We start from the raw sequence: 21,140 nt of genomic DNA, 5'->3' as shown, positions 1-21,140 counted from the left end.
ACTTGCACTCGTGGGAGAAGGGAAAATGGGACTAGTGCAGAGCATGTATTAAAGTTTAGGAAACATTTGTTGAATGGATTTTCAAGTGATTTCGTCAGATAACATAGATAACATTTTACCACTAAGCTTAGCTAGCCGCAATTACTTAAATTATTATGTAACATTTTATCAATTCCCTTTCTGTAATCACTTTGAATCTATTACACAATTGAATCTGATTGAAATTTGTATCGCACTTTTGTACGGAACCATCGATCAATTGATACCCATCATCACGTACTGAGTGCGATCGATAGCCAATTTCCATTTACAGCCACAACCCCTTCCCCTCTCGACTTCCCCCAGAAAGATGTCGATTAGCTAATTTTCCAATTTCTAGCCGTGAAAAACACCCCATTCTCCGTCCTGCTTCCCAAACAAACTTTGCATCATCATTATCATCTTTTTCAGGGCCTTCATTCACGAAAATGTTGTTCATATCTCACTTTACATCAGCAATTCATGGGCGAACTTTCTTTGTGTGCTGCAGGTCCCACATGGCTTCCCCGTGCTACACGCGCAGTAATTAATCATAATTTTCGCATTATTTTTAAGTTCTTTTTTTCGTTCGAGTTGCTTATCATCGTGGCTTTAATTTCTTGATTAGGTTCCTATAACAGTGACACGGATTTTCTGGCAAACGCCAACACTGCAACAAATAAGTGAATATCATGGAAAATTTTGTTACAAAAAATCTGGAAGTTTGGAAAAGTTATGGTGAAATTTACAACATCTATGTTGATGCAATTTTACATAAATATATGGTTAAAAATGGAAGTGCAAATGGAAATATCACCACACAAAACAGATTTGAGACAGTTTGTAATGTAAATGTAATTTATATTTTTTTTATAATGATACTTAGGGCAAGTGATTTTTCACGGCAAAAAAAAACGAAATTTCGCGGCACAAAAACATAACATTTTTACGGTTCTCGAAAATATGCATAAAGTTACCGCAAAAATGTGTTATTTGAGAACATTTGCGTTCAGGAAAGTTACTTAAAAGGTTAGCAGTAGTTCAAGATACAACATATTTTAAACAAAAAAAATATATATTAGCTAATTTCTTGATTTAACTGTGATTTGATAAAATTAATTTGCTAAAATATCGCCAATACGAAGCAAGTCCTAAACGAAATATTCATCAAAATTAGAATCAGTGAAATAAGAGGTATACAATTTTGTTTATTGTCATGGTTTTCAGCAAGAGGAAAATTTTAATATTTTGATAAGGTTTGGCAAAATTTCATTTTAAACAGTTCGTTGAACATTTGCTATAGATATTTCCAGAAAATTATAAAACATTACAAAATACGTAACAAAATTCCTTTTCGTGTATTTTGTTTAATTTAAATTGAATTTAAAAAAAACCATTTGTAACAACAATTTTATATAAATTTTCCTTCAACAAACAATATTAAAAAAATCAAGTTCTAAATTTACCATACAATTTTTTTTGTACAGCTGAGAAGTACTTCGCGATTTTGAAATGTATGTTTTTGATTTGGATGAAACTGTCCGTACATTCCCAATTTAAAAAGAAGCAATTTTGCATCATTTTTCCATACAAATCTCCATACAAAATGGGGATTCAATCTTCAGAAGGAAATTTCTGATCGATTTGCTGTCTTGGGTAAAGATGTAGGTTATGATTATTACTTTTTGAAAAAATAGGAACACGGAAGAAATCCGATTTTTTAATTCAACTTTTTAGCACTAAAAATTGAATTTCCAAAACACATATTATTTTATATTCGATTTTTTATATTTCTAAAAAACTACATTATGGGTGCAAAAAAAATATATCAAAATTTCAATAACAAGCCTAGGTTTCAACACTTGGATGAAAAAAGTGTTTTAAAATTCATTTTACACGCATCTAGTTGCTTTCCAATCATTAGTTTTCAAAATATCGATATATTGACGGAAATTTTTTTTCGCGTTAAACAAAGTTTTTGTGGGACTGTACATCGATATTTCATGAAAATTTAAAATGTTTTCGAAAGTGTTCAAACATGGTAAATATGATTATAAACGCAGGAAAATGCATTTTAGCTGGTTTTCAGTTGATAAAACTTTATTTTTAGAAAAATTTGGAAGTTTTTCGAAAAAAAAAGTTTTGCCCCTGATTATTCAGGCCAATTTTGAAGGGGAGGGTGACATAAACTTTGATAAATATATTTATTTAATGTAAACAAACACAAAAATGGGAAAACAACAAGTCTACAGATCTAAAAAAAATCGTTAAAAAGCTAAATGTAAAAAAAAGAAGAGTTAAGTAACAATTAAAAACAATATAAGTCGTATAACTAAACATACCCAATTTGGCTTCCTAAACAAGGAAAGCAATTCAATTTTTAGAATTATTTTAACATACAGTTTAAAAAGACACATTTATTTATTTATTTTTTTTGGGAGGGTGGTCCAGCCGCACATCGTTGATGTTGAAACCTCTAAACTGGGCCCCACGTCCTGTCAGGTCCGTCAGTAGTCTTGTCGTACATTACATCTAAATCAGATCTGCCAATGAATTAGTACACTTCGACCAAATAAACACTAAAGCTGTATGGATCTGACTCTAGAATAAATGCACAGTTGTGTGTTATTCATAAGTCCAACTTATTCAATTATTCATTTAAGTCCAAATATTCATTTGCTAACTACTTTGGATTGAAAATCTAAATTTTAATCTAAAATCCTCTAAACTTAATATTCAAAACTAAACGTTCCTTTAACTGTTGTAGTACTAATTCTATCAAAAAACTATAAAAATTTGTGAACTGATATACAAATAGGATAGAAATCGCGATTTGAAAAAGAAATGACCATTTACGTCAAAAGATCCGTAGTTCCTCGATTCGCAACAATGGTCAATACAACCATAATCCGAAAACCGTTAGTTCAACAGATCAACGAATTTTGTCCGATATCATTACATTATTGATTGATCGAGATTCTATGGACAATTTGACATAAATGAATGCCTAGTATTCTACATCAATCAAAGTTTATTGACAGCATTACTCTAACTTAACAATTGCAACTAACTTTAACATCAAATAGATTTGGAAAGGATACAGGTTTAATTTAAATGCTAATGCTAAGCAACAAATCAATTGTACTATCCTGAAGTCCCACTAAATCCCACATTGTGATAGTGAAAAAGTCACAGAAGCAGCGGTGTCTTGTGCAATTGTGATATTTTCACTATCGGAGAACTACCTAGTTCACGAAGACAGCTTATCGGTCACCGCTTAAGCCCTGGGGCTGCGACAAAGCGAGTTCTCGTAGCATGAAGTGGTGTCCATAGTGCTTATAAAAAAGAATGTACACCCAACCCCCGGTGGTTGGTCACTTTTTCGTTTGACACTTTTTTAGTTTGTACGGGGGGTCAAAGTCAAACTAAAAAGTGACGAACTGTCACATTTTACAGGGTGCTCACGCACACTATCAAAACAAACGTTTGGTAGTGTGTGTGAACGCCGTGTAAAAGGGGTGTCAAACTAAAACGTGACCCCGTTCGTTTGACAAAAGTTGGTGTCAAACCATCGGGGTTTGAGTGTATACCCAAATTTGAACTAATGCACTAGGATCAAATCATGCCCCTTGACTTTACAAGGCCTAGGGCAGTTTAAAAAGACACATTTAATTTAAACTCAAACTTCTACAATCACACCCCCACAAACTCTCTCTACCCCAGTGCACTAGATCACTAGGCCATCCCTGCTGACGGGGTAATCCCGGTTTCTATATCCGTAGGCAGCAGCAACTCCAGCCATTCAATCCTGTTTTCCTCGTGCCATGGCACCCAAGCCCACACCAACAGGTCCGATGAGCAAAATTGCAATAGTTTTGCGCCATAAAAAGAGGAGAAAGATCGAAATTAAACTTGTTTTTGCCCGCGGGCTGGCAAATGCAACGCGGTAAAACAGTGTGTCAAAGCAATTATAACCGTTCGACGGGTTTAACTGGTCGGATTAGCAGCGGGATTTGCGCGGATGCTGGCTGGGCACACGGAGGGAAATCGGTGTGGGATTTGTATTCAATCAATTAAAATAAATTCAAACAATTTTCAAAAATAAATTCAAATGGTTTGTTATTTTTTTGTAGTTTGACTTAATTTTCATATCAACAAGTCTTCAATAGAGTTTGTTATTGATTTCAAAACTTTGGACGTTCATGGGCTTCTTTGAAGGAAAATGGCCCGATCCCATCTGCTGCTGCTGCTGCTACTATGCCCAGATGAACTTGTGTATTGTGTGCAAGCGCGTGCATTGCCCGTTGCTTTCATTTGAATACAAGTTCTTCACCTCTCCGGACCTTTCTCCGTTTCCACCCGGTTCAGCTAGACCAGGCCTGCCCAACCTTTTCGGCTCAATTTTCACATTTTTGATCGTCAAAATTACAACTGTTATTTTTTTCATGGTTTCTTTGATGGAATCGGTTCTCAGATGACCAGTGAACATAACTTTGATAAAAGTTTGAAAAAATATGTTTGCAGGTTGTTTTTATGTAAGTTTTAAGTGAAAAATTGGTCCGGCCCGCGGGCCGGATGGATTTTTGACGTAAAATGTAGATAAAAACGACTTGTATAAATATTTTTTCAAACTTTTGGAAAAGTTATGTTCACTGGTCATCTGAGAACCGATTCCATCAAAGAAACTATGAATAAATGAACAATTGTAATTTTGACGATCAAAAATGTGAAAATTGAGCCGAAAAGGTTGGGCAGGCCTGAGCTAGACAGACCGGGTAGACTCAGCAGACTCTAGGCCGCAGGGCGTCCACCGAAATAGGTCACATTGATTGAAATATATGAATCGTATACAGCGCAGAGCGTATACGGAATTAGCGGAGCCCATCTTCCTTTGCCGCTTCTTGGTTGGCTCCCCTTGAGCCGGTTGAAGATGTGTATCACAGGTCCAGAGGTCTCGCATAGAAACACATTACATAGCGGAAAGCGCCACCTCGGCGGACCTCTGTACATACGGTTGGGCGGACTCTTCTGGAGATCTTCACCAAATGAAACACTTGGTATGGTGCAGCCGAGATGGCCGGAATCGGGTCGGAATTATTTAATAACGCGATTAACTGTGCCGAGTTTTCCTCTGTTGGACCTCCAACTTTCAAAGCCAGCCGCGAACCGGAACGCCAAAACGGGGCATTCTGATTAATTTGCTGGAAAAAGTCCAGTAATCGCTGGTGTTGTTTCGCGAAGAATCACTTCAAGGTCGAGTGCCAATTAGCTCCCTCAAACCAGAGAGGAGCGGTTCGCTGGAACGGTTCCATGTGACCACCACCACGGTCAAAGGAAGCGCAAACTTTCTCCTCAATCTGAGCCAAGTCGTGAAGTCGTCGCTGCAGTTCAAGTTTGCTTTGCTCAAACCCCTACTAAACGGCATTCCGGGCTAGAGGAAATTTGTTTATGTATACAGATTTGGCCGAAAGCCCACACAGACCACCGCCGCCGAAACCGCGACTAATTCCGTCCGGTTAACCACAATAGCTATACGAAATGCGCTTGTAAAGAGTGTAGCAGCGGCGCGCTTCTTCCGGTAAGATGTCTTAACTTGAATTGGTTGTTACGGGAAGCATGTTGTAATGGGCGAGAGATTTAAGAAATTTGAACAACAAAATGGTAATAATATTTACCGATTTGAATGGAAGCTCCCTTAACCGTGTCTATTTATGGACAAAACTAAATGAAACATAATGCTTGTTTATCTTCTTCAATTCAATTACAGAGAAGTTACTCGAGTTTAAGCAATTGCAATAAACTTTTGCTTGAGCGTTAGACTTTAAATTGTCAGTTAAAAATGTATGTTAAATTAAATATAAAGAATAATTATACAAAAAATAAGTGTAATAAAGACAACATAAATATATTTTTTTTTCTAAAAGCTTCAACATTTTAATGGAAATAGAAGTTTAATCAACTGAAAATCATTTGAAATGCATTTTCCTGCGTAATTATCACATTTAAACTAAATTGATCTTCTTAGTCCAAATGTTGAATCTACTAATTTCCATTTTTCGTATTCATAACATTTCCTGCATGATGTTTTTTTATTAAATATCTTCACATTTCCCAAGCCAATGATTTTTTTAAATTTTTACTTATTTTAGCTATGAAAGTGCAACAATTTACGTTAAAACATGCCTGAAACTTAAAGAAAAAATACTCATCCGAAACAAAAAATTAGATATATATTTTAACTGGTTTCACCTAATAAGCGTTTTTTTGTAATTTTTACCAATTATATCTCAGAAACTATTGATCCAAGTTTTTGACAAACTTATAAAAAATACAGAGAAACCTCCTATTACGCAGAAGCGCTACATTTTTTTACTTTTTCAAGCAATTGTTGCAGCAAGCATACAATTGCTTCAAAGATTGCAAAATGCTTTTTTTTCCAGCAAAATCGATAATCACAAAACGTAACGCCTTTGAGTAAAAAGAGGTTTATCTATAATTGCAATGAAACTTTTTCCAACATTTAAGAATTATGCCTATGATTCTGAATAAACTCAAAACACTTAACTTTTTAAAGAGAGGCCTTATTATAGATTTTTTTTATGATTTCTAAGTAAATGTGAAAAAAACTTTTTTTTAACGGGGAATTTTATCCAATATTGAGAACAGTTATTCAAGATTTAAATTAATTTTTTTGAAGGCAAAATATTCCATATAAAAAAAAAAAAAAACACTCCAGAATTTTATTTTGCGCTAAAATGCACCGTAGCGCAAAAGATGCTTGTTTTATCCATTTTAACATATTTTCTACTGTCCCATCAAAAATATTTAAAAAATCCATCAAAAATAAGTAAAAAGTAGGTGTTTCAAAAATTTAACTATAAGTTTAATTTAAAAAATGGGTTATTTTCTTTTTAGAGTGTTACTATATTTTTCAATATTTAGTATAAACAAATAACAACAATTTGGGCGAAGATACTAAATCGATTAGAAAATCCTTTTTCAGGACAGAGATTTTGTTTTTTTTTTCTTATACAAATTTTGTGAACCATGAACCGGGGTGATATTGATTTCATTTATTTTCCAAATATTATTCACCAGATAAGACATTTGTCATGATTTATATTTATAAAACATGAACTGGGCTGGGTCACACAATGTCCATGTACATTTCTTTAAAAATGTTTTTTCCAATAGCGTTTTAAAAATTGTTTCGTTGAAAGTTGTTTTTTTTTTAAACCAGAGTGAGTTTGATAGTCACTGCATTTCTTACAAATTTTAGCCTAAAAGTGAGCAAATTGAGTTAATTACGTCAAATTGATCAACAGTAAAGTTTCTTTAAATGCTTCGTTTGAGAAAAAAAAAATGCAATTCAATTTTTATTTAACTAAGTTTATTAACTTTTAATAAAATTTATATACATTTGAGGTGAAGTATTTAAAAGGTTACATGTTTGATCAAAGTTTATTAAAAATCATTATTTTGCCATTAAAACCAATCTTGTAACATGATTTATACAATTTCCAAATTTACCCTGAAATTTGTTCTAGTTCTACTGAAAATGCCAAAAAATCTGAAGATATTTTAGATTTCTGTTTCAGTAACACTTAAAACTTGTAACATAGAAACAAATTTTAACTGTGCTTAGTGTAAAATTGTACAAAGATTTCGATAATGCAATCCGTTTTCCTTTTTCTAATTTCCATTGAGAAAAACATCAAATTTTAAGAGTATTCAAATAATCGTATTTATGAATGTTTTCCCAACTACAGTAAACTATCTTTCAGAGCTTTTCATAATTTGTTGAAAATTGCTTCCTGATGTACTTTGAACACTTCTCTACCAAGCTAAATATCATTCCGTTTGTATTCAATTCGTATTTTCATTTTGCAAAAAAAATCTTCAATCCATCAATGTCACCCCGGTATACGATAACAATTTTGTATGAACACTATACTAATCAAGATTGCAAAATTATGTGGAAAATGGATTTCAAAAATATTGAACAGTTTGAAGCATTGGTCAAATGGAAATGGAACTTTTTTTTGTTGAAAATTAAGGTGGTTCACTTTTAGGATGGTTCAGAAAATCTAACTTTACAGGAATATTCTCGTGATTTGATTTCTCTTCTAGACATTTGGCTTCCCGATCTAAGCAACTTTGTCGAAGCACCCTTCTACGACGTATTTTATCAAAAGCATCAGAGCGATTCATGGTTATTACATTTTTTCTGTCCAAGAAACAATACAGTTTAAAATAAAGTTGGACTTATCAACAGTTCTTATATAGCTGGTTAAGGATACTCGTGAATGAATCATTTCAGGTTGAAGTGACCGTGTAATTCTATTGAACTCGTCAGTCAAGACCACACTCTGACCCCCCCGACTATGGACCACAATTGATTTGGCCCGTGGCCTGAACTGTTTGTGTTTGGTGCGGTGTGGTATGGGTAATGGGGTCCATTTACCGGTCCGCGTTCTCAAATTGACCGTTTAATGCGGTTGATTGTTTTTAATGGCCGCGATCAATTGGGGTTTGCTGATTGGAATTGATTGTTATTGAATCGTCCTGGCTGAAGCGAATTCATGCTTCGTCGTACCTTCAACGCCCACAGCAGCACGATATCCATCACGGTTATCTTATCCTTCTTTCTCATGATCCTGGGAACAACTTTGGCCGGAAACCGGAAACCGCAAGTTGCACGAAATCTCTCTCCTTTCTCACAGTCACGCTGTAACCGTTAAGAGACAAGACACAATCTTGGTCTCTTCTTTTCGATCCACTTTCTTGCTGCTTCTTCAATTCACCGTAATCACATACTGGCCTGTTTCAGGCTTCATCCACAATACAATGCGTATCATTCTTTGCTCTCCATTCTTCAAACAATGAACGCACTTTCGTCGTTCATTCTTTCTTCGCGGCCTTTCATCACTTAACCCGTAACGACGACGACACACTTTTTGCTCACAACAAAATGACGCTGACAACAACTGCTCATCATTACGTCGTCATTCCTCCTCGCATCTCATCACAAATTCCCTCTCTCTCTCTCTCTCTCTCTCACTTGCGCCTTCCCGGAGTGTGTGTCCACAGACAGACACTTGAACCCCGGTGACCTTCCACAGTACAGGCAACGACACAAAACGGTAGTACTGGCTGGTAGCACAGCTTCTAGCAGAAGATACACGCCAGACCAGTGAGGTTAACGAGCTCACTTCATCATGAGATGTGAACTTATCTCATTTCACAATTGTGCACTTACACACCACTTCTCTGCTGCTTCGTCTTCTACTTTTCCGGTAATGAGACACCGTCCCAACACTCGACGTACCCCCCGTTTGATGATTCTTTCTCCACACTTGAGCAAGAGTATGTAAACACTGCACGACTCCAAGTACTTCACCGCTGCACCTAGAACGAACGAACGCGAGAGCGCGCGCGCCCGAGGACCGGAAGTGGGCCGGAGTCGTCCGATGTCGATATGACCCGGCGATGACCCAGAGAAACTGCGCGACTTCTTTCACCCGAGAAGAAGTGTTGTGCGCTTCACGCGAAACGAAACTCCACCGCGAGAGACCCTGGGAGTTGCTGTTGGTCGGCCGAAACTTCAATGGAGATTGAACGAGCGGCGCAGCAGTCTTCGGAGATACCACAGCAGCAGCACTCTCCTCAGCTACACAGAAAAAAATAATGTAAATTTGGAAGCTTTAATTTTGGAAGGTTGAATATTACATCTTTTATGATGTAATTTTACCTCAATTTAGACTGAAAAAGTGACATTACAACAGAAAAGTGGTAAAATTACACATTTCCAGAGGTAAAATTACACCTTTTTTCTGACATAAAAGATGTACCCCTTCCCAGATGTAATATTACCATGATTTTTTTTTCTGTGTAGCAAACTCCGTCCGTATACGGCGAGTATCTTCAATGGGTGATGACGATCGTCGATGATGGTTTTTGCTCGTTTCTTTTATGTATTTTTTTTTTGTTCACTGTTGGCGTTGATGATGATGATGATGAACAACAACTGGTGTTGCTGCCAGGACGGACGGCCGGCCGTAGAGAAAAAACAACAACAACAACAGCAACAGTGGCCACAACTCCTCTATATGGAATATATGTGCAGAGAACGCGCAAAAACAACAGTACCTTGCCGGCGAGGAGGGAGTGAGACTCCTAGCAGGGTGCACTGTCCGTGTGATCAGGGAAAATTTTCAGATGTTTGGCAAGTTGAGGATTAGGTCCTATTTCCATCCAATTTGACGTCTTTCACTATTAAAACAATTGAAGTTAAGAACACCATTTTGTGAAGCTCACAATGCCTCACCTTTTGACATTCACATATCCCCAAAATTTAATTTCAATCCTGAGATATTCAACAAAAACCGAAAAAACTCCGTGCACCGCTGTCACTCTTCATATGTAAGAATCTTCAATCTTGTCGTGCTATCTTGACACACCCTGAAAATTGCTGTTAGTGCGACAACTGACCAAAGGGATTTAAGTCATAACGCGTTTGACACACGTACATGTCAGACTACCGTAAACATTTTTAATTATAACTAAGGACTAAAACATGTTTGTTATTGTTTACATTGCGTGCTCTATTTTTTGTTTATTCAAGGTCAAACATTAAAAAGCGTTTTTCTCGGAATGTAAAAAAAGCGACGTGCGACAAAATACCATGACAGCGTCGATATGCTAACTTTAAGAGCATGATGGAATTGCAAAATCCTACTACGAAAACTGTGTTTCTTATGAGCTAAAATCGGCCAAATTCGTGTTTTTTATTTTTTTATCTGGATAAAACTATTTGGGAGGCTTACCAATGACCAAAGAAGCAACTTTACACCCTTTTGGTATCCATACAAAAATTGTATGTAATTATTCAAAATATGTATTTTCGGAAACAATTTTCTATGCGATTTGGTGTCTACGGCAAAGTTGTAGGTATTGGTAAGGACTATTAATTAAAAAAAAAAACATTTTTATTAAGGCGTCATCCATAAAGTACGTACGCTCTTAGGGGGGGAGGGGGGGTTACCGTAGGTGTGACAAGATGTGACGAAGGGGGGAGGGGGGGTTTGCGAGACTGTGACGTCACGCTAGGTTTTTTTTATGATTGCATAATATTAATTCGAAATATACACAATTAAATTAAATCATCTTTTCTAAAATTGTTTGGTTACTATTATTTAGAAGTACCGTCATCAGGGATGACATTGGGTCTGGGGTGAGATTGGGTCATACAAATTTCTGCATTTTTGTATGACTCAAACTCACCCCCAGACCCAATGTCACCCCTGATGACGGTATCACATTATAATTTATTATATAGTCACATTTTTTTCAGCTGGAACTTCAATATTTTGCAAATTCTTGCTTGATAAAAATAAATGCTTTGAAAGCAGGGTGTTCATAAGAAAACTGCTATAAATGGTTTGAACTTATTAGATACAAAGCTGTGAAAAACAGTTTTCAAGATTTGTTTATACTTGAATGTTATACCAGGTCTTCTAATTTTTAAAAGATACAAAACTGTTTTTTATATCGCAATGTTTATTCTAAAAAATGAATAATTAGACAACTTATTTTTTTATATTAAAATTGCCAAAAATACCTAAATTTTGCAAGTTTAAACATATAAAAACTCTTTCTGTTAGTTTTTGGAAAACTTTTTCTTACTCTTGTCTATTCCATAATTATAAGTAATAATGTTTTCGATTTAATTACGATGTAAAACACAGCTGAAAGGAACACCAAAACTCTGTTATGTACCTAAATGAACTCATTGTAACTTGATTATTCACAAATAAAACCGAATTGAAATTGAAAAAAGATATAAAAACTATAAAAAATCCCATCGAAAACAAGGGGGGGTCTGGCAAAATGTGACGTACTTTTTGAGGGGGGGTTCAACCTTGTGTGACAAGGTGTGACATCGAAAACAAGGGGGGGTCTGGCAAAATGTGACGTACTTTTTGAGGGGGGGTTCAACCTTGTGTGACAAGGTGTGACATAGGGGGGAGGGGGGGTTTATTTTGGCCGATTTTTGCGTGACATACTTTATGGATGACGCCTAATCAACTTAATAAACTTAATTTGTATCACCAAAATTTGAATTCCCAAAATCCGTTTTTTAAGATTTTCGGCATCGGGCATCGTTTCTCCAGCTTCTTCCGATTTCTCAAACTGCGCCGTTTTCGAGTTATTGCCATTTCAGGTTCGATTTTTAGAAGAGAAAAACATCAATTTATCGATTTAAATAAAAAGAGCAAACATTGAATATTACGCCCATTTAAAATGTCAGTCTTGATTTAAAAAATTTCAAAATATTTTTTTCGAAAAGATCGGAAAATTTCACGAATTTTCATGTATTAACATTGATAATCGGACCATTAGTTGCTGAGATATCGTCATTAGAAAATGGTGGGTTATTTTGGTGAGATTAAGAAAACTTCAATTTTCGTGTTTCTTTTTCTTAAAGCGGCTCTATCTCAGCAACCCGAGGTCCAATCTTCAATGTCTCTTAGACAATTTTATAGCAAATTTTCTGAACTTTTCAAAAAAAATATTTTAAGAAATGGTCACTCATGGTCACTATTTTTAAAAATTGAAAAACTGCAAATATTTCGCTAAAATCAAACTTTCGGTGGCTATATCTTGAAAACGGAGCCCTTTATCAAAAAATCTGTAAAGTACTTTTCGATTGCAAATTCAATTTTGCATTAAAAAATAATGTCAAACTTGTTTTTGCATGAAACTTTGATTTTTTCCAAAAATCACTATTTTTTCAAAAATTCATAACTCGGCGGCAGATTTTTTGACCATGTTTCTCTATAGCTCAAAAGTTGCGGCTGTTTGAATATTTACATACCATTTTTGTATGGACAGCAGCCAAAATTGTATGGAGACTTGTATGGATGAACCAATCACACAAAATAGCTTATTTGGTCATAGGGAAGGCCCCCACAAAGTTTGAGCCAAATCAAAAAATACAAATAAAATCCATTTCCGGTTTTGGTAGAGAATTGCTCAGAAACAATAATGAACTTCATTACCGAACTTCTTTAAGTTTCTACCGAATCCGGTAAATTTCAGTTTACCGAACTGTTGAGCAGTTGAACATTCGATAAATTTTACCGAATTCGATAAATTTAACCGAATTCGGTAAAAAATCTAAACTGTTTTTTTGTGAAATTTTCTGATCTTTTCAATAAAAATAATTTCAAAATTTAAAATCAGGCTTAACTTTTGAAAAGGTTTACAAATAGATAATTTTCCTTGTTTCATATTTTAAACCAAATTATACAATTTTTGATATATTTTTATTGAAAAAAATCGGAAAATTTCGAAAAAGTTTTAATTTTTACCATTGAAAAATCGGACCAATAGTTTCCGAGATATCGTCAGTTGAAAATTACAGGTTATTTAGGTGACACTGAGAGAAATTCTTTTTAATCGATTCGAATTCTTTGTTAGGCTATATCTCAGAAACTAATTGCCCTATTTTTAAAGTTCCAGGAAAATTATTATTAGGGTGGTCCAAATCCAGGCTTTCTTTTGGCTACCCCCTGAAATCAAAGATTGACCCATCACTAGGCTAAATTTCAAAATTGTGCTAATTCTAACCACAGGAACCCCTCCCTCTTATCGCGTATGGTGTAAAAGCAACGGTTTCAGTTTTTTACCTGTGTTGAGCGCGAAATGGTAGTCGAATTTATGAAAAGTTCATATGTATAATTTCAAACATTTGCATACCCATTTTGTATGAATTGTCGAAATTGATTTAAAAATTCATTTTGAAAGCTTTGTGGTCATACAAAGTACCATTGTGCCCAAAAAACTTCATCGTAGTGAACAATTATTAATCAACTATAGTACCATCACGAATTTTGTTAAAGTTTTGTCCATCTATTTTCAGAAACTTCAAAATTAATTAGGAAATCAAAAAAATATTTTTTGCTATTCCGTCGTGAAACTACTTACTTTTCCTGTCATTCTTGAACGACGAAACAGCCTACTTTTCTGTACCAAAAATAACAGAATCGAATAGTAACCCTTTTCAAAACAAATGCTGAAAAGTTGAAATGGATGCTGAAAAGTTGAACTTTTCAGCAGTTGTTAGGAAAAGTCATACTTTTCAAAAAAATTTAAATTTAAACGATTTATTGACTCAATGCATGGACATTTCGTGCTTTCCATTTCATTAGGGCACAAAACTTTTGTAAACAAGAGTGTATCCCTCTCACACCTTATGCAAACTGTAATTTGAGTGAAAGGGATACACTATTGTTTACAAAAGTTTTGTGCCCTTTTGAAATGTTAGGCTCCATTTGTTCATTATTCTGTTCAAAGGGTGGTGTTCGGAATTGCAAAAAAAAAACGTTGTATCGAACTCGTTGCAAAACATGATTTTTTCCATCACTCGTCGTATTTATCCAAATCGGTGAACCTCGTTGGATAAATGTACGACTCGTGCTGATAAAATCTTCTTTTTGCAACTTGTTGCATAAACTACTATTTGCCTGCAATTTTATGTAAGTTTACAGTAGGTGGGCCAAAGTTCAAACAAAGTTAAGGTTTCCCGATATAAATGAAAATAGAAAAAACATACATTTGAAATGTATTTTACACAGTTTGGAATTTATTGAATGTGTTTTAAAGAAGTTGTTTTACCCTTAATTCTTTTGAAAAAAAAATGATAAAAGGAAACCAAAAGCTTAAAATAATATTTGTACTATTTGCATTAACATAAACAAAATGAAGATTTCATAAAAAATCAAGAGCATTTTCAATGTCATCGTATAAAAATCAATACCTTTCCTCCAAACTAATAAATAAATCGACACAAAAAAGAAATTTTTCGCTGTATTTGCCTGTGCAAAACGCGCTCAAAGAAGCAACGAAAAGAAGAAGAAAAAAACTGATCCATAAAACAACTAATAACGAGTCTGTCCGCGCATAAAGAAGAGAGAGCCGCAGCAGCAGCAGTCCAACTCCAGCCTGAACTCGACTGCTGCAACTGCTTCATCGACCGACTGCCATCATTGGTTGGAAAAACGAGAAAGAGGAGAGATGATCCATCATCGGCGAAGTTGCTACTTCGCGATAAAAAAAACACATCTCACTGATGATTGCGCAGTTCTCTTTCTCCGAGAGAGAGGGCATAATGAGAGAGCGATCTTTCACTCTCTCTTTCTCCGAAGATCGAGCGAAGTGCGCGCTGCGCACTGAGCCAGTAGTGCAAGCCACTTTATCTGTGTCCTTGAGTGTGTGTCGTATCGATCAACGACTGGCGAACTATGCAGTCAACGTGCCTCGACAAGGAGAAATCGAAAAGCTGGATGAAGCTATTCGGTGTTATCGGTCAATAGTGCGTTTATCAGCATGTTGGTTGGTTTGTAGATTTTCACGGAATTTCAATGTGGGATCTCTCGAGAAGTGACATGTTGTTACTCCCAGGAACCAATTTACAAGTATAGAATCTGCCTACCTTCCAAGAAAATGACGAACTTGTTATTCCGAAATGTAACATCCAATTGATGTGATTACGCTTAAGGGGGTATATCCAACTTGCTGAGACCTACAATCATCCAAAAGAGAGCGTTCCACGAAGGCAGGGTTGGTCTTTCCTTCGCAACGCGCTTTCTTGCGAATTGGTCTTATCTGCTGATAACCCCTATATATCTGCAAGCTGCGCTCTCGAAAGGTCGGCACGATTTTGTTTACAGTTACGTCAGATAATAACACTTCCCTGAGTAGAATACCGCACTGACACCGCACCATCATCGGCTAATTCTTGAACGACGAAGAAAACGAACAGAAAAAAGAGATCGCACGGCACTTTCAACAATTCTGGAGTTTTTTTTGAAAAGGTCCTATAAACAAAATGTCAAATTTTTGCTTTTTGGGTGTTTTTAGAACCGCCTTGAGTCAGGGGTATTCAAAAACACCCAAAAAGCAAAAAATCAAAATTTTGTTTATAGGACCTAATCAAAAAAAACTCTAGAATTGCAGCATCCCTTGAACGAGGGCGTTGCTCACGGCCGGAGTTCTTGGAAGCTGAGCTCAAAATAGAGCATCAAGAACGAAACTGTGTCCTTAGCCGGTACGGAGAGTGCTTTCACAGCTGTGTAGTTTATCTGCAAGTCGTGACCAACAAGGGATATCTCCAAGTGCTTCAGGGATTCCCCAATCGTATGATTGATGATCATCAAGCTTTGAAGTCGCTTCCGGATCTCTTCGGAGTTAGATCACCCCGAGATCTTCATCAAAGATTTTGCGAATCTAAGCAATTCGCCCATCAAATACCGGTTCTAAGGTAGTCCCGTGGGGCGAATAATAATGAAGTAAGGCACCCATCAACTGATCATCGCTCCCGTCATCGTCGTCATCAGCCGCTGTCAGTCAAATTCACGACCAGACTGAGGTGCTTACCGCGCAGGTAATTACATGGTTCCACGATAGAACACTCCGCTGCCGGGAGAGCTTCCCTTCCCTTTCAAGACAACACACGACGTGCAGAAGTGAAGGTCGATTCGCTGACGCAGGGAATCAACAGAGTCATTCCGAGAACCAAGATTAATTTTCATCTCAACGTCTGGATTCTAATGACCACGTGGGAGCAGCAGCAGGTTGGAAGCTGCTTCTTCAAGGTTCCAGTTGCAGACACAGTTTCCCACACAAAACCAAGAAAGCGTTCAATGTCATACGACGATGTATCTCTCCAGCGGTCTTCCTAGAACTTGTTCTTCCTGCCCGGCGAAACCACGTGTGTAACTGGAGCACTTCCGAAGACGTGCCAGAATCGAGAAACACGGAGAAAGCAAATTAACGCTGGCTCTGCACTTCTGGGAAGTGCGATACCGACCAAACTTGTATATATGAGGAATAATTACCCGTATTGTGTTACCTCCCCGGTCTTCCATACATCTAGCTGTAACAACAATTGGTGGCTTTGATTCACTTACCTGTGGAAGGAAAGAAAAAAAACTCGATTAAAACGCTGAAGCATTTGAAAACTAGCGCCACCTGTTGCTGGTCGCCGGTAGCTGCACCTGCGCTAGTGCTCAACAGGTGGCTTCTTCGAATCTCTCATACGCGCAGACTGTGCAACATAGTATAACTCTCAGTTAGCATTTCAAAAGGGCTTAAATTTGCTTCTGATGAATTCAGCGTCTGTTGATCAATTCAATCAATTCAGAGATCATCTTTGAAGACAAATTATACGCCCTCATTAAACCTTTTGCTAGAAGTTTGCAGTGAAAACCGCTCTTCAGGGTCGTCCGGTAAGGTATGCTAGTTTCCACTGCAATGAGCAGCACCACAACGTCCTATGAATGGATGGACACAGGTGTTCGTGTGTGCGAAATGCACAGTAGTATGCAACCTAAATCGATTACGATTCATGCGGCAATGTGAAATCATTCTCGGAATGGGAAGCCGAGCCCAGTTCCGAAGGATTTTCGCGGAATCTGGCCTGGTATGTTATCAGGAAGAACTAAAGTGGTCCTTGGAAATGTAAATATTAATGTAAATATTATCAACTATAAATACATTAGAAATTAGAAATTACTGAAAACGGAATTCAATATAGTAAAAGATAGTAAACATCTGATTTACTATTGTTTGAGTTTCAACTGACTTAAATGTAAATAGTGTTAATTCTAAGCACGGTAAGCAACAAGGTCGAATTTTCCAAAATTAGACTGTTCATCTCTGAGTAATTCTTTAGAACTCCGCATATTTTTTCAGAGCTCCATGCTTTCCCTCTTAGGCTAAACAATAATTATTTCTTAATCAAATAGGATAGTTAAAAAAAATACCCAGAATCCAATGAATGTGAGATGTAAACAAGCGATTCAGCTTAACGAGACGTCTTCCAGGGCCTTAAATCGGTTCCGTTTCGTTCGCACCCCCAAAAGTACCGATATTTCCCGCCAGCTCAAGCCACGCGTTCCTGCACGTAGCGCGTTGAGCGCGATCCACACGATATTTAATGGCTAACGGATGTCGTTTACTTCCGTCGAGTTTTTTTTTCGTTTCGTGTTTTGTTCTGTTGTCCTACTCCAACTCCAAGCGCTTTCAGCTTAGTCGGCGTAATTTAAAGCCAATCTGCTGACGGTACGCACCAAGAAAGTGTGTTTGCCGCCTGGTGGATTGGATGCGCAAGCGCTTCTTCACGCACCCTTGAAGCTGGTGCGCATACCTTGTAGCATCGAGGTCTCTGCTGGGGTAACATTGTGGAAGGGCGTAACGACACTTTGGGAGGGTGTACATCAACCAGAGTCTGGTACATCGGGATTTTTTAGAAACAATTTAATCTCTTCAAAATTGCAAGAATACCCAATGATTTTTAAAAACAACTTAAATTTGCAAGTGTTCTAAAATTTCCAACACTTTTCAAAAGTGACACCAACAAACTGTAAGTTTTACTTTAAGGCTTCCCGAGAGTATCGGATACGTTTCGAAGATTGTTATTGTTGTTGTTGGTGAAGATTTCTGCGCGCGCCAGATTGATGGAAATTTATGGAGCCTCTAACCTTGCAGTGTGGTCAGCGACTGTGACGCGAATCGGGGCAATGATTTTGGCTTACTTCTTTATTTGTCTGGCAGAAATGGACTTCAATTGTTTACATTCAACTTTATATGTCAATTAAAATATAATCGATCGATTTAGCGGGAATTTGTTAGACTCCTTATGGCGTTACATAGGGGGATAGGGGGTAATATGCACCCCCTAAGGAAAAACTGTTATTTCTCAATGTTGTTAGATGTTCTAGAACAACTATTATTCTTCATCATCCATGTGGAAAAAGTCTTGGAAAATATTCAATATTACGCCCTTTTAAAATGTTAGTCTTGATTTTAAAATTATGATTTTTTTTCCGTCGGATTAAAAAATACAAAAAAAAATCGAATGACTGAAATCTGAGAGAACTGCTCATATAAAATGAAAAACGTATAACAAGAGAAGCATTTTTTTCTCGAAGAACAAAAGTTGCTCAAAATAACTTCTTGGAAAGTGAAAAAAATTTCAATTCAATTCAATTCGGTTTTATTGGTGAATAATCAAGATACAATGAGTTATTTTGAAGTGCATAACAGAGTTTTGGAGTTCCTTACTGCTGTGTGTTGCATCATAATCCATTTAGGAACAATTATTTCTTTAACTAAGGCACTATCAAGAGGAAAAGTGAAAAATGAATAACAAATAAGGTAAAAGGCAGTACTGTGCGAAAATAAATTTATGTTTTAAGCTCTTTTCAAGAGTTAAGCCCGATTCGCAATTCGCAATTCGCAATTTTCAGTGTAAGAACGGGCCTTGACCGATCTTATGCACCAGGTTCCCGACGAACACGCACTGCCCTTACACCTACATCTCTGGAGCAACACGAGAAAAGGGCGGATAAGCATTTCGACATCTAGAACTATTTTGCAAATTCCGAGCCAACAGGTAACTTTTTCACAAAACTCGAAGTTGTCAACAATAGCTGGCCTTCTCAGCTACCATCTAACGTAGCGAGTTTTGTTAAATAGTTACCTGTTGTTTCGCAATTTGCAAAATAGTCCTAGCTGTCAAAATGCTTATGCGCCCTTTTCAAATGTTGCTCCAGATCTTACCCTTGCTCTGAGTCAGTACGAGCAGCACGCTAGAACACGCTTTGAGTGTTCGTGCCAGGCATGCACACCTTCTTTTCTGGTTACGAATTTTAACTCGGCCGGGGGTGGTACATTACGTAGGGTTTGATATAAGTATAAGCGCCTAACCATTTAAAGTGTGCCTATCAACTTTCATTAAAGCAAAAACTGTTTTATTTTTAGTTTCAATTCAAAAACTAATTGTTATTTACTGTGTATTGTTTGCTCCTGAAATCTTCCCTATTGTTGAGTCGTGTTTATCTGTTGCTTTTTCTTTTGTCGCGGTGTTTTGTTACAATTTTTGGTCCTAAGCATGTTATAAAAGTTTACCAAAAATACAATAGTAATATTTGTGTTAGTCCTTTAACCATTCCATAAATTGAGTAAGGGCTCAAACCTCACTTGTTTGAAAAAAAGGGTGAAGATTGAAAACAATAGACAGTAAAAGAGAATTTATTTTATAAAAATCAAGAATCAATAGTAAGAGAATGATGAGCGTATTTTAAAGAATAAAAATGAGAAGCTAGATGTATTAGATGTAAAATTAGACAATTGTTAATAAAAAAGAGATACAAAACAAGCTAAGATTATAGTAATGATAATTTATAGGACAGATAAAGAATTATTCAAATAAATAAATTCGCAATAAAATCAAAAAAGATAAGGCGAATGATAAATAGACTTGATATTAATAGTACATTAAGGAAAAGTATATTTTTAAGGAAAAAACAAAGTTTGTTACAGCAGTATCAATTAGTAAAAAAGAGTGGAAAAGCTTTGAGAGATAAGAGAATCAAAAGTTAGTAAAATCAAAATCAAATGATTAAAATAGAAGAATGAATGAAGAAGTGAGAATCAGCAGAGCAAAATAAAAATAGGAGATAGGTGGTAGCTGAGAATGAAAAGAAGAGAAACCCCGTTGTGCGATGCTTCAGGTACATCCACAGCAGTTGACTCAACATACTGCGAATCGAAACAATACCGTCTACAATCACAAATTACTTCCCTTTCCCACATTGTCGCGCCCCTTTCTTTTAGCCGTCTCGACTCTGACCCGCGGTGGTCAAAGGTTTACGATCCGTTTCCACAGGCCACCAGCTAGGTCTAGGTCATCATGAAAACCAAGCCAACGTGGAGGTAAGAAAATAGGACACTCGCAATGAACCAGAGCTATACTGTTCTGATCAAGATAATTCGGATGATCTAACAGAACTACGGATGTAGTTAGTTACGCTCCTTCCAGGATGTTCCTTACGTGGACGTCAACCGAAGAGCACGCAACAAGGTCAGTGCCATTGCATGGTCTTAGGTATCAATCCTTGGCCTGCATTACCAATAGTACCAATAGTTGCCAAGATAACACTTTTTTTTTTTGTTGGGTTGAGACCACTGCGACCATGACTTTGATCTTTTGCGGTAAACCCATTTAAAAAAACACTTGAGCAATTCTCTACGAAATTCTCAATGAAAATTAATTT

The 21,140-nt window shown here is 36.5% G+C and overlaps 1 protein-coding gene across 2 annotated transcripts in view; it reads right to left on the bottom strand.

The window, feature by feature from the left end:
• Positions 1 to 21,140, bottom strand: part of LOC120419997 (tyrosine-protein phosphatase non-receptor type 9) — a 103,972-nt gene that overhangs the window by 70,160 nt on the left and 12,672 nt on the right. Inside the window, exon 1 of one of the 2 annotated variants that reach the window (XM_039582888.2) lies at positions 8,615 to 9,036. The exons of the other annotated variant lie outside the window; for it this stretch is intronic. Coding sequence (XP_039438822.1) covers positions 8,615 to 8,671 — 57 coding nt within the window. The 5' untranslated portion in view covers positions 8,672 to 9,036. Of the gene's footprint in view, positions 1 to 8,614; positions 9,037 to 21,140 lie in introns of those variants that run through there. 2 annotated transcript variants of the gene reach the window in all.

The sequence above is a fragment of the Culex pipiens genome, chromosome 3 (assembly GCF_016801865.2).
Source record: "Culex pipiens pallens isolate TS chromosome 3, TS_CPP_V2, whole genome shotgun sequence".
Taxonomy (NCBI): Eukaryota; Metazoa; Arthropoda; class Insecta; order Diptera; family Culicidae; genus Culex; species Culex pipiens.
Note: the sequence above shows the minus strand (reverse complement) of the source record. Positions and strands in the feature narration are given on the sequence as shown.